At 29.5% G+C, this 23,221-nt stretch overlaps 1 protein-coding gene and 1 long non-coding RNA gene across 17 annotated transcripts in view; one reads left to right on the top strand and one right to left on the bottom strand.

The window, feature by feature from the left end:
• Positions 1-294: 294 nt before the first annotated feature.
• Positions 295-23,221, bottom strand: part of LOC128393843 (pleckstrin homology domain-containing family G member 5-like) — an 81,122-nt gene continuing 58,195 nt past the window's right edge. For 8 of the 11 annotated variants that reach the window (XM_053354071.1, XM_053354068.1, XM_053354076.1 and 5 more), the window contains 7 exons: positions 13,944-14,526; positions 12,825-12,974; positions 8,830-8,940; positions 8,604-8,753; positions 7,828-7,965; positions 1,257-3,661; positions 295-845 (listed from right to left, as the gene is read on the bottom strand). In XM_053354071.1, the coding sequence (XP_053210046.1) occupies positions 827-845; positions 1,257-3,661; positions 7,828-7,965; positions 8,604-8,753; positions 8,830-8,940; positions 12,825-12,974; positions 13,944-14,526 (3,556 nt within the window). In that variant the 3' untranslated portion in view covers positions 295-826. Of the gene's footprint in view, positions 1,008-1,256; positions 3,662-7,827; positions 7,966-8,603; positions 8,754-8,829; positions 8,941-12,824; positions 12,975-13,943; positions 14,527-14,630; positions 15,108-23,221 lie in introns of those variants that run through there. The other 3 variants (XM_053354079.1, XM_053354069.1, XM_053354077.1) reach the window with 3 other exon arrangements.
• Positions 18,362-22,685, top strand: LOC128393845 (uncharacterized). 6 transcript variants are annotated; one of them, XR_008326275.1, is made up of 5 exons: positions 18,362-19,191; positions 19,304-19,659; positions 20,336-21,321; positions 21,518-21,740; positions 21,951-22,685. It is a non-coding gene; the product is annotated as an uncharacterized LOC128393845 (long non-coding RNA). The 6 variants fall into 6 exon arrangements; XR_008326274.1 differs by having other exon boundaries at positions 20,336-21,234; XR_008326273.1 differs by having other exon boundaries at positions 18,362-18,564; positions 18,630-19,191; positions 20,336-21,740.

Genomic DNA, 23,221 nt, shown 5'->3' on the forward strand with positions numbered 1-23,221 from the left:
TAACTCTTACATTGTGATTGATATTTAAATATAATATATGTAGCAATTTATAAACAAGTTTGACAATTAAATTGTTGATTGTTGTAATTATTGTGATGATAATGATAAATATCATTGATTGATGTACATTTAGTTGACAATTTATGATACAATTAGACTTTGATTATGATTTGAAAAGATATGGACTCAATTTCAATCAATGTTAATCCGATTGTAAAATTAGATGAAAAAAAAAACAAAATTTACAATCTAATTAACAATTATCATTAAGAATAATATAAAGTTAATAAATTGTAGTACATTTGGAAACATTGTTTCAATTGGTTTACAATCAAGCAAATTTATTGATTAACAATTAGTTTCCTTTGATTAATATCAATTTAATTTAATCCTCTTTGGGTCAGTACAATTGTCATCATATTTGGACACATCAATTTTCATCCTTTAAGTTAATCAACTGTTTGGTTTTTCAATTTGTTTGTAAAAAAATCATCATAAGTAAATCCTCATCATCATCATCATCAAGTTAATTGTCAACTGGTAATTATAATAATGACGATGAAAATAAAGGTAAAATTAAACAGGTAATTTGAAAAGGTAACTGTCAATCCTTAAGGTGAAACTGAAAGTGGGTGGTAAAAGTTTGTCAGTCAATTTCCTGGCTTGTCATTGCATCCAAATGATAATCATCATTATCATCATCAAGGTAATACAATAATTCACAAGAATCTCTTCCGGTTCTGTTTATACCTGAACAGGTAATAAACATGTAATACTTTGATGTTTTCGAGGAAAAAGTAAAATGGTTTCTCCTTTTTCTTGTTTGCTATTTGTGTTGTTGTTGTCTTCAGATTTCCACCAGCAAAGAGATGAAAGAAAGAGAAAGAGAAAGTAAATGAAATAGAAATTTCGTCAAAATCAAGGTGAGAAAATGAGAAGAAAAAAAAACCAAATAGAAATAGATTCATGTTCAGTGTTTATTGTTGTTCTTATATTATCAAACTTCCCTGTAAAAAGAATGAAAAAAAAAATCAAAGAAAAAGAGAAAAAAAAATGAGATAAAAATGGAAGAAAAAAAAAGTAGGTAAACAATGAGAAAAGTAAAAGGTAAATGATAAAGAAAAGGATGAGGATGATAAAATGAAATTACTTTAAAATGATGATGAAAATGTATTGATAAGGAAGTTAAATGTTGATAAAAAGTATTACAATATGATGAGGATGAAGAAAAAGATGATCATGATGATAATACTTACGAGGCTTCTAAACTTGTTAAAAGAAATTCTTTCATCTTTTTTAGGTCACTTTTCGAGGGTTTGCCGATATTAGTACCACTTAGAGTGATCTGAACGGAGGAAATACCATCTTTAACTTCACTAACATCGATTTTAATGTCGGAAGGTCCAATTACAGGATTAACCGATTTTGACGATTCACCATCAGTACCAATTTGATTGTTACTTGGATCAGGAGTGATGATTATTTTGTGAGGTGATGAGGAAGATAAACTTTCTCTTTTCTCGATAAGATCTTTTCTTTCATTAATGGTAATTGATTGATTAGCTTGAGGGTGATGATGAGATTGTTGTTGTTGCTGTTGGGGATGATGGTGAGAATGATGATGATGATGGTCGGTAGAGTGTTGTGAATGTTGGTGATGATGATGATGATGATGTTCATCGTATGGTGATATGGTTGGACTTGGTTGACTTTCCAGGGAAGGTTCCATTTCTTGGATGTGACTCAACACCTCGGAACCAAAATGTTCACATTCACAGCTATTCACTGAGAGAGGAACTGATCCTGTTGAAGAGAAACCTGATGAGGTATAAACAGATTCCGATGAGAGACATTTATTGAAATGTTTATTACATAAAACTCTATCATGACCTCCACTCTGTCCCGAACCACAGGCTGACCCAGAATTTGAACATCCACCATGACTTCCTCCACTTCCTCTAGATGATTGTTGACCAAAATTCCAAGAGAGTCGCTTATGAATCGATGAATCTTTTTCCTTTTTAATATTCTCAATTGAATCTGCTGTATGGTAACGTCTCTCACCACGAACACTTCGCTTCTGATGTAATCTACTTTTAACTGTATCCAAATCATCATCTCCAATTAATCCACCTGATTCTCCACTTGGATCATTAATAATCATCATTGTTGTTGTTGATCCTTCTCCAGGTGAGTGAATGCTTGAATGATGACGATGATAACCACCACTATCGAAACTGTTACTCTCTCCTATTGATATAATGCTAGTATTGTAACCACCAGATGATGATGTTGTTGTTGATATTGTTGTTCCTGGTGCTGTTACCAAAGGTACTCCGTAACTATCAACAGTATCAACGCCAACCAAGGCACAGGAAGATGAACCTGGACAACAACCTTCAACTATTCCGGCCTCCGAGTCAAATGAATGAACTGGCGAGGGTCCTTCTGAAGGTGGGGCTGAATGAACCTTTAGACCGGTTATATTTTTCATCTTGACCAGTGGAGGTTTATTAGCGGCCGGATAACCTGATGATGAGATCGGAAGTGACCGTTGAAGAGATCGAGGTGAGACAGATCGTTGGCGAGGTGCAGTTGATGATGAATTTGTTGTTGACGATGATGGTGGAGATGTTGAAGGCTTAATCGATGGTGTTTGGTGTTGTTGTTGAAATTGTGATTGTTTACTAAGAACAGGAACCTGAATTGATGTTTCACTGACCCGAGACGGACCAGTAAATTGTTTATTATTTACATGAAGAGAGGGAACGTTAACCGAAAGGGTATTAATACCTGAACCATAGACTGAATCATATGAACGTTCAGAACCAGCACCACGAAGTAGAAATGCTCGTCTTTCGGGTCGAGGTGATGTTATGGTAACCGAAATTGGTGGTGGACGAGTTTCCATTGAATGTGAACGACCAAAAGGTTCAAGATCATCAACCGTCATACTTGGATTACGAAGTTCACCAAGTTCAAATGAAATTGCTCGAGAAGGTAAAGGTTCACCATCAGGTCCAAAGTTTTGAGATAAAAGGTTGGGTGTTGTTGAGGGAACAATCATTGAATTGGAACCAAGGGCCAGGGTGGAATCAGAAATATCCATGGAACCCGATTGTGAACGCATAAGGGAAGATCGAGAAGATCGAGGTGAGGTATTGGTAACTAAAAGTGCGGTCGACGGGAAATCAGAATCTTCATCTTCACCGTCAACCGTTGATCTATACAAAAGTGATGATTGATTGGCCGTGTAAAGGGCAGATTGTTGTTTAGCTTCACGATAATGATCTTGAGATCGTTTAATATGTTCAACCCAAGTTCGAGTTTCAGTTGTATAGAGTGTGAAAAATGCACTGGCCACATTAAATTCATTTAAATATATCACAATGAATCCAGAGCCATCCTTCAACTCATGGGTCACTATCCGGTCAACAAGGAAAGGTTGTCTAATAACCTTGACCTTATCTCCCTTTCGACCAACCGATTTACATATTAAAAGCACATCGGTAAACAGGAAACAGTGAACATCCAATTTACTCGAAGCATAAGAATCTCGAAGCTTCAAACCAGATCCTTCAAGTAACAATTGACGGATACGATGATTAAGACAACCGGGCATTGGGCAGGTAAGATTCAATCTAGTGAACTCTTTGAGAACCTGAAAACAATTAACAAAACAAAAACAAAAACAAACAAACATTAGATTAATCAAATCAGAATAGGAAAATAATATCAAAAATTCATGTATCATGATAAAAGTTGGATGAAACTTCAATTGTCCATAAAATCAAACAAAATCCTTGGATAGTAAAAAAAAAATGACACCAAATTCAAGATAATCTGGATTACATGAAAAAGGATTAAATTTAATCTGATTCATGATTACATTTGATTTGTAAATCTTTTCATTCATAAAGTTTTCACTCTTATTAATGTTGATATAAATTTATCATTTGAAAAACATTACGACTGAAATGATTAAAATAATTGATTGTAAAGAAAAGTGAAAAATTGTTACACCAACAATTTCAATGTAATAATATAAATAAATTTTCATGAAATATGAATACATGGGTATGCATAAATACATAATCATTAACAGTAACCTCAATTTGCAATAGTTTTATTAATATTCCCAGTTATTATTAACTGGCAACTGTTGAGAAATATTATATTAAATTTAATTTAAAAAAGGAAAAAGATTTCACAAATATCCAAATAATCATATGTACACTTTGAATATACCTGAATGTAAATACACATATGAGAATTAGATTTACATTCAATTCGCAATTGTAAGAAATATCTTCATCTTCATCTTCATCTTCATCTTCATCTTCATCTTCATCTTCATCTTCATCTTCATCTTCATCTTCATCTTCATTATCATCATCATCATCCGCATCATCTGATTGCTAAATTTTAACCTAATACTGTGTTGATGTAAACAAGGGTAACAAAAATAATGTTCATCATGATGATGTTTGAACAGGAATATCATTTTACTCAATTTCATGGGAGTCAAATTGATGATGAAAAAACAACCTTAGCATTTATATATATCAAGTTTCAAATAACAAACTGAATTTAATTCATCATCATTATCATCATGTAGATGATGATAAACTAATGCTATGAATAAGGCTGATGTAAGCAAGGTAAATAATCATTATCATCATTTAAATTAATCGTAACTGTTTCATTTTTGACTTTGTTGATCAAATAATACAATTGAAATGTTCAATTAAAAGGATATTTTAATTATAATTTAAATTTTCAACAAAATCTAAAAAGGTTCATTATCTTTAAGTGTTAATCAATTTAACCATTTGATTAATTTAAATATCAAAAGTATTGAGGACAAATTGTCAAATGTAAACAATCAAATTGAAAGTTTCAATTTGATGTCATATGAATTATTGATAATATGACAAAAATGAACAATTAAGAGGGGGGAGGGTAAGAAATAATCAATCGATAATCAAATGTAATTGGAAACTATTGTGATTATGATTGATTAGTTGCTAGATGAGTTTGTTGTTATTAAAAGTTGGAACAATATAAAAATTGATTGATTCTTAAAATCAATAAATGATACGAAACTTTTATCGTAACAAAATTGATAATAACTTGGACTCTCTTTTTTTTCTGGTTAATGTGCAACAATTAAACAAAGTAACTGACCAGAGTCCAGTCTATTTCCGTTTCCTTTCCAACACTACTTGGACAGGGAAAAGTTGATAAGGTTGAATGAATGGAAAGAGTAACAACAACAAAAACTAACATATAACTTTGAATATGCAAACGGATTTCCGGACAATTTCAACAACATCCATAGGATCTCAAGTCATCTAATCGTTATAATCATTTGCAATCAAACACACAGATCAAACTGAGTAAATTCAATGGAAATACTGAAAAATCAACATGGGAGAAAATATTTATTATCCAAATTGAAACTAAATTTATGCTTAGGTAAGATATTAGATCAAGAATATAAATCAACAATCTAGAGCAATACTGAACATGAATACATACACACAAATATAAACAATGGATACACATGATAACCTGTGAAAATGGAAACATTTACATAAGATATTGAAGAGTAAAAAATAATACCATAGGTATAATTTTGTGATTCTGTCTAATGATACAGAGTAAAAATGTCGAAACAACAAAAACAAATAGAGAGGAAAAAACTGCTTCCATAAGCATAAAAGGAAACGGAAAAGATGAAGATTTAAGAGCAACATAAAAGTGTATATATAATATTAAATTGACGGCAAAAAAATGGTTGACATTTAATGAGAAACAATTTGAGAGTAAAAGATAACTGATAACAGTATAAAATGGATGAAAACAATCATGATAATAAGGATAAATCTTGATGATAATATATAACAGAATGATAATAATAATAATAATATAAATCCATACTATTGATCATCATCATCATTATGGAAAAGCCTGGGGCGTAAATATTGTTTACTTTGTGTTTATATCTTGTGGTTGTTTAAATCTTGACAACATGAGAAGGAAAAATTTATATAATTCAGAATAGAACCTGAAATCATGATAATAATTCAAAATTCTAAGAGTAACCTGGAAAAAAATATTATTACTAAAAACACTCCCAATGGTTATTGGAGTGGAAATGGATATTAGTGTGCTGGTGGATAAAGAGGTGGGTATTAATATATTGTTGGTGGTTTGAATGTGTTAGTGGAGTGAGATGAGGATGAAATTTTCACAGAAAGAGTGAGAGAGAGAGAGAGATTCAGGGTAAGGAGATGAAAGAGAAGAAAAGATTTTCTTATTTTTTTCGCATCTTCTTTGGAGAGAAAAGGAAATCCAAATAAACATCAGGCAAATATAAACAATCTTAACAATAATATCACTGAAAGATGAAGATAATCTGACAGAGATTCTTATTATTATTATTATTGTTTAATAATATGTATAAATAAATCGTAACTTTCCTCATGAAACCATCATACTCATTTCTTTCAATTCTGCAAGAAATATTTTCAGCATTCAAAGTATTCAGAAAATTTTGTTAAATGGTTTTGACTTAATATACACAATTCTATAGATATAAAATTGTTTACTTCTTTCTTCATTTTGTAGAAGAAAAAAAAAGAAAATTGAAATAAATTATCATATATCTAAATATTTTATTCTTAGGATTATCTACTAAGGCAAATGCTCAATTCTGTTTTCCACTTCTAAAGCTCATTTTAAATTCATATAGAAATATGTTTACAAAGAAAAGGTAGAAAAAAAAATCTTCATGAAATTGAAATTGAAATCTGAAGTGAGTGAGTGAGAGAGAGTCAAAATGTTAATACAAATACTTGAAATATACTCAAGATCAAGTTGTGAATTGATTTATCATCAATATAAGATGATAATCTTCATCTCTAATTTATCCTCAACTGAATAATTCTGTTGATTAAGATCAATAATAATGGAAAGAGGAAAAAAATTATCTACTCAAGTAAAATTCATTTGAAACTATCAACATGTATTCATACACACACGATGATTGTTCAATTGTTGTTATCATCATCATCACCATAATCATAGTTACATGATGATGTTACTATTGTCAAAATTGTATAAATAACAAATGAGACTACACAGAATCATCTGAATACCCTGATATACATGTACATGTAATAATATTTAGTTTGAAAGGATAACATTTGCTTCATCTAGTCAAACACATAAATAGTATCAATTCAAGTTTATTTATACCTTTTTTTTCACCTAATTCAGGATAACATGAAACATGTAATATAACATGAATTTCAATGAGTTATCACTCATTTTATTGAAATACTAATACATTGACTATAACTTCATCATTATTATGACAATCAACATATCAAATAATAACAATAATAACAGTTAATGTGATAATATAACAATAATATCATGATGACAAAAAAAATTGATTCCTGTTCAATATCAATAAATATTATTAACTCAGAAACATTATAATGTCATTTGTAATTTGATTATTAAATTTACCTTCTCATATTTAATCATCTGTAACTATTTATTAATTGTTGGGGCTTAAAGGGTAATTATATGAATAGCAAAAACAATACAACTAATATGATAAGGTTAATTGTCATCTTTATGAAACAATGTATTAATCATTAACTGAATTAGCTAATAATAAGTTAATGGAATGATAATTTGAGGCTAAAATATAATAATTGAGTTGATAAAACCATAGGCATAAACAAATGAAACGATTAACTAAATCATGACTTTTGGTTGTTTTAATTGTGATGATTGATTGTTGATTCTTACCTTTTCTATTTCATCATTACTACTTTCGAAAGCATCGTAACTTTCAATTCGACTAACGATCGAGGCCAATCGTTCTTGATCATGACGACGTCGTAGACAAGCATCAACACGACAAACAAATCTTTCAACAGAATCGTTCTGAAAAAAAGAGATACAAAAAAAGATACAATGATTAATAGATATTCATGAGTAAATTAGCAATTTCATGGATTCAAACAGGTCCAATAATCTTATGAATGAATCATTAATCAAACCAATAGCGTTCAATGTATTGTCAATATTTGATTGCTTGGGATCAAACAAGTGCTAGTGGACAATTATCAACAATAAATCATAAGTATTCATGATATTCAACTAGAGAGTAACTGTTTTTTTTTTGTTAGCACTTATAAATACATGAGATATTAAAGCAAAAATATCATGTTAACAGATCAATATGATAATAAATGCATGAATATATTGAATTAATCGAGCAAGGAAACACTGAGAGAGGGAGAGAGACACAAAGAGTCACTAATATACATATGAAGAAAAAGTAAATTACTATTACAACAATAGAAACAAAGTTAAACTAATCTAATTTGTTAAAGGTAAAGTAATTAACTAATTAAATAAAAGACTAGAAAAGTTATATTGCTTGGAAATAGCTAACGTACGTAGGATTTTCGTTGATATTGATTGTGGGTTTGTTAAATTGTTCAATAGATTTCCAATTTAACTTTTGCAAAATAAAAACAATACAATCAACTGATTGTTAATTAGATTAATTAATTTACCATTTGCTTTAAGGCAACTTTCTGGTCATCGGCTTCCGTTTTTTTGAGAATCGCTTTAAGGAGAAGTGAATACTTTGTCAGCCTTTGCATAGGTTTTACAAGAAGATCCATCAATCGTAATCTATCACAATCTTTACGAGTTTCACACCACTGAAAATTAAGAGAAACAATTAGTTAATCATTTGGGTAAATATCTTCACTTTTTCTAATGGTTAATTTTACTTACCACAACGTAGGCTTTAAATAGTTCACTCTCTTTGTGCTTTTCCTTGACATATTGGAGGCAATTGCTGTGCTCGAGGCAGTATTTAACATACGGATGGAATATATCTTCAAACTGAATTAGTAAATTGTTGGGAAAATAAAAGAAAACAAATCGATAAGTTAAATTGTTGGAATTGTTAATTTAGTGATGATCAATTTTTTTCTGCGCCCAAATTGTTTACTAATATTTTGTTCAATCAATATTATCATTCAGTGAATTGGTTAATATTTTAATTAACCTCATAAATTTGATTAATTAACATGTTGATATTTAAATGTTATCCAATTAATTTGATTGTTAAATTAGTATTTTAAATTCAGTTACGTTTATATTTGATTATTTTACTTTTTTTTCATTGACGATCATCATGTTGATTTAATAGGTTTTCAAACTATTTTTAATTATGTTAACTGTTGACTGATTGATTAACATTATTTTAAAAATAGGAATATAATTTACCTTTAGGTTAGATATTAAGTGTTAATTGTTGACAATTAAAGTAATTGTCCTTTTTTTTCATGTTGGTTGGAAAAGTTGATTGCTATTAATTGATTTTTCTTGTAGTGACAAAAACAGACAATCAAATCAATTGTATTTAGATTGCGTGTCTAATCAAATTGTAATTAGTTGATGTAACGAGATGACAATTAAATAGATGTTGATATAATATATTCAAGTGATTGAAGGATAAGATAAAAAAAATCAATTGTTAATTTAATTAAATCATCAAAATCTAATGTAAACTCAACTGATTGTTTAAAAGTCTTAATAAACTAAATCAATTAATCAATAAATCCTCATACACACATGAGCGATTTGCTAACAATTTATGAAAATCAATTAAATTTGAAATTGGAAATGATGGAAAGTTTTAAATTTCTCACTCGAAATTCAAACTAATCAATTGATTGTATGGATATTGATTTACTAAATTGTATTAAGAAATATATGATTAACCCAGAGACACAGTTAATATAATTGTTAGATTATTAAATCAAGCAAAAGGAAAAAGTTAACTGTGAGAATTGATTGTTGGCAGAAAAAAGAGATTGGAAGATGATATTAATTGAATCATGATGATTTTGATTCAGAACTTTTCTCACAATAAAAGGATGAGGAAAATGATGATATTCTGAGAGGAGAGAGAGAGAGAGTGTGTGTGTGTATGTGTGGCTTTAAGGTGTGGTCAAGTGATGATTAACTTCATCATGAAAAAAAAACACCAATGGGATCAATTGATTTCTCATCTACTCTCATTTACCATTGAATACAATGGTAAAAGTATTATATTATTTTTAGAGTTGATGGATTTATTTATAAATAATATGGTTAAACTAAAATCAAATCATCATTAGAAATGGCTAATATTATATTGATTGTTTGAATATAATCGTCTAATAAATCAATGGGAATCAACAATCAACCTGAAACCAAATATACTCAATAAACCAGGTAACTTATTATCATGACAAACAATCAAACTATTAATAAATATTATATCATATTTATTTGTTATTGAATATTGGACAACAAACTTTTGTCATACGTTTGATCATAATAATAATAATCAAGGTTAAATTGTAACACTTAACATTTAATTCAAGTAAAAATAATCAATTCAATTTCATGTCAAGTGAACCCACATTAACATCATGATTAGTATTATTGTTGTTGTTGTAAAAAGTTTGATATTTATACAACAATTTAACTCCAACTGTTACAATTAGAGAGATACAATAACAATAATAAATAACAGCAAGAGAGTAACAATTAAATGTCATGTGGAAAAAAACTCATTGTTAATCAATATCTGCTAATTTGATTGTAACTGTTTACATTGATTAACACAAATTAAATGCCATTGGTGTCACAAAAGGTTAACCAACTTTTAGGTTAAACTGTTCAAAAGGTAAATTTTGTTTACCAATTTCAATAGCAAATACGTTCAGCTGATCATCATATTGATGTGATTTCCTTTGTTGTTTTTGTGTCTAAAGGAGTAACACCAAAGGAGGTGGGAATGGGAGTAGGAGTGGGAAGAGAGAGAGAGAGAGAGAGAGAGAGAAAGTTTTGCATGTAAAAAAGATGAGAGATCGATTTTGAAATGTAATCGATAAAATGATGAGGATGGAGAGTGAGTGATGCTAAAGTTTCCTGAGTCAAATAATTTGTATGTGACAAGGAATTACCATAGGATAATATGGATGATATTGAAATAGAGTAACAATGTTTGAGGATAACAATCTAAAGATTTAAATTTTTTATCATCATCATATAAGATATTAGAAGTAGAATCAAATTATCAGAATGATTTATCCTAAGAATTAAATTTCACCGTCTACTATATAATGTAAATGACTCAATTTAATTGGAAAAATTGTAATTTGTATCAACTTGGAACTGGATTTAAATTGTCAATGATTGATTAGATGTTCATTAAATTGATTAAATTGAGATGAGAATAAGATTAAATTACTAATTATGATGAATCCGGAAGTTTACATGGTAAAAAATATGCCTTTGTTAGATTGACTTTCTGAGTATGAAAAAAAAGTTATCATAATTTATATCGATAGCAAAGTTAATTAATTAGAGTAGTAATTAATGAATGTAAAGGTCAATGAAAGTGTAAAAGTTTGTAAGGAAATACTCACTGGTAGAGGAAATTAAATTTGATAGAAAATTAATAGAAAGAAAAAAATGATTAACTACTAACATGATTAAGATGATTATCATTTGAAAAGATAACCCAGTTAGTGTGAATCTTGTTGACATACTGAACAATTGATTCAAAGGGATGAAGATGCTCATGAAAATGTGATGATAATTATCATGACTAAAACAAGAGAATTGAAAATTTTCATGGTTGTCAACTTTTAACCTGATATTTGAGTTAATGTATGATAATAGTTGAGGAGGGAGCGATTCTGATTCATTTCTTAACTGTTATTTGGTGTGTATTCAGTTTCCGGATGAAATTAGGATGACAGTGAAATTCAGATTTACGCACCAGTGATGCAAATTAAAACTTAATTGTACGATTAATGAGAGAGTAAGATAAGTTTAAGTGATGATACTGATGATTTACGAGAATAATAATTATAGTAAGATGTGTGTGAGAGAGAGAAACTAATGAATGAAATTGAACTTTCGAGTAAAAAGGCAAAGAGAGGAAAGAAAATTTCGAGTAAGTTAAGTAAGAAAAAGGTTTTAGAGATTGAAGAAGAGAAAACTGATTTCATGGATGATATTTATCTTCATCATCACCATTAACATCATCTTCTTACTCTAAGAATCACCACTGGGAAGGGATTATGTCTGAAAGTCAGAGAGAGAGAGAGAAAGAGATTAGTAGGTGGGAGTGAGATGAGAAAACAAAGTGAAAGAAATGAAATGGATGAAGATGAAGATAAGACCTGGATGGATTATGGGGAATCTTTTTTCTCTCTATTTTCTCGATAAAAAAATATTTTCTCAACATGAGAGAGTAAAAGTGAAAAAGAGAGAGAGAGAGAGATGAGGATGATGAATAGAGAATCTGAAGTGAATTTTCTTTCGATTATATTTACAGTTATATTACTATTATTGGGAAGGAAAAAAAGACAATTGAGAAAAAGGATATAAATTTGTTGGGCGTGAATAAGAATCAATATGAATGAGTGCGTGTGAATCTGAATCATCAAGAATCATCATCATCATTTATCTCTTCCATTTTATCTTCATCATTTTAACCTTCTCCTCATCTTCCTCCTCTTTCACTCATCTTAGTTTTCAATGTACCTTGAAAAACGGGGTTAGTAGTGGTAAGTGGTAACTTTATCATTCCAAATGGAAAAGATGATAAAATGGTGAAAAATAAAAGATGATGATGAAGATGAGGTGCAAGGTGAAAGGGGAAACGCAGAAAAAAAATATCATCTTGTTAGTTGATTGTGTATGTTTGTTGATATTCTTACTTTTAGAAAGCCATCTTTCATGATGATTGGATTGAGAGGTTGATGAGACTCTCTGGATGCTTTTAACATGGGTAATAGATGATTCATCCAGAAATAGTGATTCGCAAGATATACTTCCGTTATGTTTGAGAACATTTTCTCAGTATCGATCTATTGTAAAAGAGAAAAGAGAAAAGTTTATGAGAAAAAAAAGGTCACATGATGATAAATAGAGAAAATGAAGAGTTAAAAGTTAGAAGAAAATATGAGAATGGAAATAATAATAATCATCAAGATATAGAATATAAATGAATGAGTGAAACAACCAAGAGAAAAACAATAAAATAGTGATGATGGTTTAGTGGAGAGATGATGAGGATGACAACTTCAATGTTTGTCTGTCAACATGAATTTCAACCTGAAACCTCAATGATGTCTGATCATCATCATCATCATAATAACCACAAATATAAACACATACTTGCTCACATGAAAATATTTCTCTTCTTTTGTATTCTTACAGTTTATCCTAAAGGTGATATGATGATATAAATAACAGGATAAGAGATGGTGGAAATAAGATGAACAACAACGGAAAAGAATAGAAAACAATGGAAAGGGAGTGAGAGAGAGAGAGAGAGAGAGAGATTCAGGAATCATAGAAATATAATCTCTCATTCTTTGTTCATTAAGTTCTAAAGAGAGATGAAAATAATCATTCAAGTGATAATAGAGAGAAAGTTCTAGCTCTATGAATAGAAATCATGGAAAATCACTAAGATATTAATAGTAGTATGACAGAGAGAGAGAGAGAGAGAGAGTGGACATGAGAAAAGGATATGACATGAATATAAGAACAATAATAAACATGAGATGATAAAAATCATTGATGGTCAAAGTCAATTGTCACAATTTGTATGACAAAAATATTTGGTAAACTATTGGTAAGACTAATAAGTAAAAATATTAGATAATATTGATTAATAATAATAATATTATCGATAGTGTTATTATAAACCCTTTGACCACTAATAATGAAAATATCACCAAACATGATTGTTTGTATAACGGTTGTTTCTTGATGATGATGGTGATGGAAGAGTAGATGAAATGATTCTATTTTCTCTTCGAGTAACTTACATCATTGAGAAGGCATTCGCTTTGGAGGTTACAAAGGCAGGCGAGAAAAAGGTCAGAAATGACTTTAAGACGTTTAATGTAAAAGACTTCGGTGTGAAGTAATTCCCAAATTGCATCTTGTTGATTTTGCAATTTCTTTGGCATCGACTCCCAACTTGAAACGATACACCTCCAATGGTCTTCAAGGTAAAGAGATTCATCATAATTGGTTTGCTTATTGGTATTGTTATTATTACTATTGTTGTTGTTATTGTTGTTGTTGTTGTAGCCACTGGTCAATGCTGAGTTACCACTGATACTGTTATCCCTTCCGAGACGAGAGGAGGATGATGATTCAGGATCATCTAAATCAGAATCAAATTTGAAACTTAATAGTCCCATTTGCTCTGGAATACCATGGACATTGTATTGATTAAGTAACTCTGTGAGTTGATCCATCTTTTCTCGGTCAGTTTTAAATGGATTGGAAAAAATTCCGCCACTTCTACGAGCAAGTTGACCTCTACTTCCTTTGGAACCTTTTAATGTACCATCATGAGAAATTGAATTTGAAGTATCCTCAAGGTAACCTTTACGATTTGTCCTGTAAAAGAAGATAGAAAACAATAATATTAATTGAGATGGTTTAAGATTAATGGTGGATAACTGATGATTATAACGAGATTTACGATTAAACAGATTGACCACCATTTTGACTTGAAAACAAAAACAACAACAGAGATGTCAAGTTGCCTCTCAATGGACTGAGAGAGAACTGATTCTTTTTTGTTTTCTCTACTCGGTTTTCTGGACAAAATGACCAATAGATAAGAGACGAAGAGGATTAGTAATTTAAACCGATCCATCATCCAGTGAACAATTAAAAGTAAAAGCTTGAAATCATGTCACATTATAGGAGATTAACACATAATCACAACAAATCCATTGGATCTTTTGTTTTTCACACCAAGACAAAAGATTAAAGACAAATGGTTGACAAAGATAGAGAACCGGACAGAAGACTAAGAAAATAGAATGGAAAATGTTTAAACAGTAATTAACTGACCACTAATGGTCAATAGAATAACATAAATAATGTTGATAACAATTAACAGTTGGATTGAAAACAAAATCTCATAACTTATATAAGTCTTAATGGTAAATTGATCAAAAGAAGAGATGAAATTTCACCAACAAATCATATCAAATGACTGCAAGTAACTATTAATAGATTAAAAACTAAATTAACACTTGAAAATTAACAAATTCATGTTAATAATTGACTTAATTGTCAACAATTAACCAGAAAACAATCAGACAAGAAACAAGAAAATATTCACACTTAAGGGATCAGATGGTAAGAAAAAACTTCCAATGAAAGTAAATTAATTTCTAATTGAATAATTAACTATCCATAGAATTAATTAAAAATTCTCTTCCTAATTAAAGTTAATTAAATTGTTCAAATTCACTTTTAATTGTCAATCAATTTACGAGAAAAGAAAAAAAGAAAATTAATACAAATGTTAATTATGTAACGAACCCTTTTCTCTAAAAAATAATCAAAACACGTTGAACGTGAAAAACGCTAGTTCTCAGTTTTTTAATATTTTGAATGTGAAAATGGACTAATTACCAATTAATTGGTTAATATTAATAATATTGAAGTTCCAAGGACCACAAAAATAACAGAAAATTATCCAAAAAGTAAGTGATAAGTGAAATAAAATAAAATTAAATTGACTACAAAACCATTGAAAAGCATTGGCAACGTTACCTTTGCTCAATGTGACCAAACCTAAATTTATACATGTAAATGTATTTAAAAGTGAAAACTAATATTAATACTATTGTTGTTAATATTACTGTTAAGAAAACAAGATTTCTGATTTATCAGAATGAAAAGAAATCAATTCCGTAAAATGGGTCTACTCGACCCATGCTTACTGAAATGTTGAGTATAATTTTCATGAAGATGATCTGATATATAAATTTCTTTGTATTTTTTTTTCTTTTTCCTTTCCCTTTACCTTTGATTTGTATTTGTATTTTTGATTTTGATTTTATTTAAATATTATTGATTGTATAAATTGTTATTATTATTATTAATTGTATAAATATTATGTAAACAAATGAAATAATTTACCTGTAAAACTGAGGAGAATATCTTGATATTCTCTGGTTCAAGTGCTACGCCACTTGCACAGGATTTCAAATCCATCCACTATTTGGATCAATAAAAACAATTTCTCATTAAAAACTAAATTCACTCAATGAGTTAAATGAAGTGTCGTGGTGATTACGATAATTAAATTGTCTTTTGTTGGACCGATTTTCACAATTAAATCAACCTTAATCCAAATTACTTCTTCTTCATCTTAGTAACAAAAAAAAATCGAAAGTCTTTCATCACAAATGATAATAATCTCTCTTTGTTACATTTCTTTTGTTTTCTTCTTCAACATTGATCATCAGTGCGAAAGCTTAACCAATGTGATTTAGAAAACATTAGGCCTGAGATATTTGTCGATCTGTTTTCTTTTTCTTCTCATTTTTTCTATTCTTTTTATTATTTTTTTCATCCTAATATTTAATCAAACATTTCTATTGATTAGTTATGATTGTTAAAATCTAATGGAGGTGAACCCATTAGTTACTAATTCCAATGGTCATCCGTGAATTTAGAAGAGTAAGTTGAACATTATTATCAGTTATTAATCGTAATTGCCTATAAATAGATATATAAATCTCTTATTTAATTTCACTAATCAAAAAATGTCTTTGGTAATTACAACTTTTCTTAATTGTTAATCTTCTTTTTACTTTTGTTGTTCTTTTTGTTTTTCTTTACTAATCCTTTCGAATTTTGTTTTGTCTATTTTTATTTTCTTTCACAGGGGAGTCTAAATCTCAAGTTGACGTGTTATTCAAGACATTTGGAAATATTAATATATCTCAGGAAAATGGAGATGATATTGTTTGGAAGAGGTGACATGATGATTATGGAAGATAAAAATTCTGGCTGCCAATGAAAATCCATTAATAAAACTGTTCTCTACTCTTTTTTATTATAATCTCTCTACCCTGGAATATACATAGAAATTCAGTTGTAAATTCAAGGCAAGTCTATTTAGTCTACCGTTATTCTGATTGTTGTTGTTATTTCTTGATTTCAAGTTTCAATTCCATCTAATTCACAATCGTAGTGATTTACTTGATTTATATTTATTGCTTTTCAATGTTCAGTCTCTCTCTCTCTCTCTCTCTCTCTCTCTCTCTCTCTCTCTCTCTTCTCTCTCTCTCTCTTTCTTTCTTTCTCTTCACTCATGTAACTTTGTTCGTTTTTTTTTCTTGTACTATTTCTAGTTTACCATTTCCATGATTTGACTTTGATGCCCTGATCTCATTACTCGTAAAGACCAGAGAGAGAGAGAGAGAGAGAGAGAGAGAGAGAGAGAGAGAGAGAGAGAGAGAGAGTTTAAAATGAATTATCATCGTCCATGTACTCGTAGTTTATACCCTGTTGATGATAATAGAGCATTTTTGATGATGAAGATGATAACAATTATAATATAAATGTTAATGGCCATGATGATGATGATGATGCTATCATGTTAAAGTTGTTATTGTTGCTGCTTATGATTCTGATAATAATTCCCGCTGTTGCTGTTGTAATTGATTAACAATTGGATGGATCAACTGTTTATTTAATGCAAATGAACTGGAGAAGAAAAGAAAAAAGAAGATCTAAATTCAGGTCAATCTACATGTTTACTTGAAAATCTTCCATGTTGATCATATGTATTTATGCATAGCATTTAATTTACATTTGATCTAAATGTTGATAGTATAACACATTCTAAGCTCATCTTTGATCATGATAGATTTTACAAATCAATTAATCGTTTGACCTTTCCTGATTTATTCGAGGATCTTTTTTTTTCATCTCCATCTTTTACCTTTCCTTTTTTCTTCAACTACTACTACTATTCACATCGTCATCACTAAATCAATCAACCAACTGGTAATAAAATGTCACCAAGATTCAATTATTATTATCATCCGGGGATCATGATCATAATGATTAGAGAATCTCAACAGAATCCTCTTTAATTTTGATTCTCAAGCAAAAAGTTATTCGATTAGATCAACAACAATACAACATAAACCATGGAAAGTCAAGGATTGGAAAAGAGATCAAGAGAAACTGGAAAATAATAACAATATTTTTCCAATATATTTAATATATGATTAATCCACGATCCAAGGAGGTAAATTCAATCCATGGAGGAATTAAAAATATCTTCATATAACCAAAGTCATTCCTTATCCTCATCATCATCAATTATCCACAGGATGGCTTTATCATCTTCTAAGGTCTTTACAGTTAATATCCTCATTTAAAAGGGGCAAATATCCCGAGAGATTTGACCTAATTTATTCAAGGATAAAGGGAGTTGTGTTATGGTTTTCACTTTGATGATCTTTTTAATCAAGATTATTTAAACAGAATCAATTCTCAAAAGGATTTGGATTTTCATTGTTTAACTTGTATCGATATATCATCAATCAGAAAAAGGCCAAAAATGAAAGGGGTAAAAGATTCAAACATGGATTCCATGATAACCTTGTAAACCTTCATGTGATCAGATTTTTAAAATGAGGTCATAATTATGTTAATGATCAATATTCTATTTCTTTTTACAGGTTTGCTGATTCATAATCATGATTGTTTTGATTTTCCAGGGAAAAACATGGAAAAGAAGAAAAAAAAAGTGACAAAGCAAATTTTCCGATGGCCTTTTCTCTTGTATTGTAATTGGAACATTGAAAGAAATCAAAGGTAAATCAAGGGAAATACAAGTCTATTTGACTCTGATTGATTGAATAAAGTGGAAATAGAGAGAAGAAGCAAAAAAACGACAGAGTGGTCACTTCGACTGGCAGAAAACTGATGACCAGAAGCAGTTTCAACAAGACAATTTGTGATTTCAAACTTGGAGTTAACTCTTAACCCAATAACATGATTGTATCTTCAACTATTTGGTTAACCTGATCAAAAGCATTTGTAATCATAATAACAAGCAAGCAAGAGAATCAATGTCATTTCAAGATGACAAAAACAACGAAATACCAATAATACAAGATGAAAAGACGAAGGAGTAACAATATCAATTACTTATAAAGGAGAGAGAGAGAGTATAAAAAGTTCAGTGTTAATACTTGGTAACTGAATCTTCACCACGATTAACACTCTCATTGATCAAATGTAATAATAATTTCTCACATTTAGAAATCATATTCACTAACAATAAGTATTACTCTTATTATTATTTATCATTAATCTATTTCTTTTTATTTTGTCTTTTTACCTTCAATAGTATCCATGGGTTTACATGGGAGGAAAAAGGTGAAAAATTAATACCAATTAATCAGCTCATGGTGAAACAAGGGAGCCAATGGAATCATTTTCAAGGAGAGAAAAAGTTGACTTGTAACATTAATGGCGGGAAAAGTAGATTAATGTCAAACAAGTGAGAGCAAGTCAAGGAGATGAAGGAGGAAATGTAATAATAAAAAGCAATAGAGAAACAAAATTACCAATAACAATGTCAAGTATTAAAAAAAAGATGATGATTATTTGGAGCTACAATCTGAATGGTATTTATATATAAAGGAAAACAAGGACAAGTGAAAATAAAGTACTGGACAAATGGATGGACAATGGTCATTGAAAGTACGTTATTACTTGAGAAAAGATTAGAAAAGTGTCAATGGGAATTGATATTATTATACCTTTGATTGTTTCAAAGTTGATTCAAGTGGTTTAAAAAGATACTTGAAGTTACAATTTAATGTTCATACTCGAGGTTTAACCTCTCATGTGTATGGAGATAAATAATTTAAGTCTATGTGATTTATATGATATTCAGTTATCTATTATATATGAATTAGTCTTCTAGGAATAGAGGTGTGAATGTGGGGAAAGTTAAGTGAACAACCAAATGAAAATGACCAGAATATCAGATGCTACGAATATGTATTTCGATTACTTATCAAAGAATCCATGATGCAGGGAAGGAAAAAAGAGATAACATGATAGAAAGAGAGAGAGAGAGAGAAATATTGAGAAGATATCGGAATGAAATTATGGTTATTCTTTTATTTTCAGGACACTAAAAGAAAAACATTTCTACCTCCATTGAAGAAGAGTAATAATAATACATAATGATATATATTGAGTGAAGAAAAAGTTGATAAATATACTTGGAACTATCAACATTCCATTCATTTTCTTTTTCCGAATCTTCTTTTTCATCTTATTCTCTGATCTCTTCTTATTTTGCTTGTTTTCTCTTCTCCCCATCTTATATATTGTCTTTATCATTTTTATCTTCTTTTTTTACCATTAGATGAGGATGAATAAACGCAAAGGAAGATGCAGATGATAAGGATGATAAGGATGGATAAAAGGAAGGAGGAGATAAAAAAAACTCCAAGACATTGAACTGGGACATGGAAAAAGATTCATCTTTAAGTGACATACAGATAATTGTTTGTGTTATATGCAGAGAGAGAGAGAGAGACTGAGGGTTTACACTTGATTGAAGAAAATTCTAATGAAAGAAGGAAAAAGTCTATTCCATTGGAGGAAATATTGAGAGAAGAAGCGGACGAAAAGTTATGGTAAGAAATGGAGATGGAGACGAGCGAATTTCTATCTTTCTGGTTACGAAGATTCAGTCAAAAGCATGAGAACGAATCATTGGAATGAATTTACCATGAGAACTCAAGGGAACTCTAGTCAATATGAATACACAGAGAAACATTTGATTCTTTCTTATTTTTTACTCATCCCTCTTTCTCCTTCTCCTTCTCCATCATCCACAAACCCTCAAGGTTTCCCATGCTCTCTCTCTCTTCCTCTCCCTCTCTTACAAACATTTACATGAAAATTCAAAAGAAGATCAAAAAGAAAAGAATGATGAAGAAACGAGGGCAATGATGATAAACAATTGGAGAAAAAAAGCAAGAGAATCGGATCGATGTGAATCGAGATTTTTCCCTTCGAATTTCATTTACAGCTGATATATTATATGTTGATGTTATCGATCAAGCTAAAAGTGTATATTATCATATATCAACATGAAGAAGAAACTGTTTTGCCGAGAAAACTGTTATTCGATAAATGCAAAGGTGAAGGTGGTAAAACTAAAAGGACAAAAGATATTGTTTGTGATGATATTAATAATAATAGAAAGAATTGTGAAAGTAAAATATTGAAACAAAATCCCCGAAGAAAATAATAATAGTAAGTGTATTTATTTTGATTCTATCCTGAAAAAAGTACATTGGAGACTAACTAACACTGAGACTTTGATATTAACCTCGAGAAAAGGTAACATTCAATGAGACGAAAAGAGTAATGATCAATTTTCCTCTTCGCCCTTCTAACTGTATCTTAATTGTAACCATTTTTTTCTCATGTATCTTAATTTACTATTGTTGACCTTAATTAACTCTAATTAGTGTTGATTGTTTTCCTTCATCTTTTCTCATTATCGTAAAAATCGTTGGTATATATTATTGAGTAGACAAGGAGAGTAGAGGAATAAAATTGAAAGAGATTGAATCGGCGTTAATGATTCCCAAAGAAAACTCATTATATTCATTAACCATTGAATTAGATTGTTGGAAACTTTGGTGATAATCAGAATATCTTCATTATCATTGTTATCAAATGAACATTGAAACAATAGGAGCTTTTCCCTTGCCTTTACAATGAACGTAATTATTATCATGTGGGCTCAAGAAAAGGTGAGAAACTTTTATTGTATATTATAAACATTATATTCATTTGATATCAGTAATCAGGTAATCATCTTATTTGCTGCGATAATAATGAAAATATATTAACCTTAATCGTCTTTCCTTGATAATCAGAGCATCCAATTGATTACCTACACCTTAATCTAATTGATTCGCATTTCTAATTCTCTTGTCTTCTCTTTTCTTTCATCCCTTTAGATTGATTTTCAATTATCGTCAACACTTATTATACATATCGTTGCTACGGAATAGGAAATAATAACAACAACGACAAAAGGATGAAGGATAAAAGATGAAGATGAACATGTAGTGTATATGTTGTAATAAATCAATCAATGGAAGATGTCAATTGAGATGAATAAACGTTGAAATTGAATATATAACAATTTTAACTCTCACATTAAATGATCATCACAATAACCAAACTTTAACAACTACACTCCAACTAACAACTTTAATAAAGTGTAAACTTGATGTTGTTATATTGGCTGTTTATTGATTCATGGTTTGGTGTTTGACAACAACCAGGGAAACAGATTAACTGAATGATGATGAAATTGAAATGATGAACAAGATGAATATAAACAAACAAATAACATGAATGATAATGGCGATATAAATATTACCACGGAAAAGATTAAGGTCAAAACTTGAACCTGACAGAAAATTAAACTTTAAATTAATTGTGATTTTCTTATATTTACTCAGTGGAGAGGAAGTAAAGGATGAAAAGGTGATGATGATGGAGATGATGATGATGATGATGATAAAGGAGAAAGTGGAAAATGATGATGATGATGAAAAAGATTATAAATATTATAAGGAAAGAAAAAAGTTCCAAGGTTGATTGAGATTCTCTCAGGATAAAAAACAAGAGTTAATTTGGATGATGGGAAATTTGAACAATCCAAGTGAACAATCAATTGATGCAAATTGTTAATTCTCTTGTTAAAATTTGCTCATCTAAATACATTAACAATAGAATCATTATCAAGGTGTATTAATACATTAAATGTTTACTTGAATTAATTTTAATCATCTTCTTATCATCATCATCAATAAAATTACCTTCTTGGTGTTCATTGAATGATGATAAATATAATATATTATATGTTAATCATAAGTAATTCATAATTATCATGATATATTAATAGCTACCTTGCAATGAGAATCATCCTGATGATGATAATAATAAGTATTATGATATAAATGTTGATTGTAATGTTAATCATGTTATAGACTTAATTGTTTAAACACTTGAATTGGTTGATAAGATAATTAACTAATCACAATCTTTTCCACCTTTTGTTTTAAGCTTTAGATTTTCAGGTTTAATACTTAATGAGAGTTAATTTCTTAGGATTAACGATATTATTATTCAATTGATTCTAAATAATCAGTTAATCATTGGGAATATTAGTTGAATTCATTCATTGATTTCACTGGAAACATTTATGTAAGTTATTGAT

Source organism: Panonychus citri, unplaced genomic scaffold (genome assembly GCF_014898815.1).
Source record: "Panonychus citri isolate SS breed McGregor unplaced genomic scaffold, ASM1489881v1 Contig00138, whole genome shotgun sequence".
NCBI classification, from domain to species: Eukaryota; Metazoa; Arthropoda; class Arachnida; order Trombidiformes; family Tetranychidae; genus Panonychus; species Panonychus citri.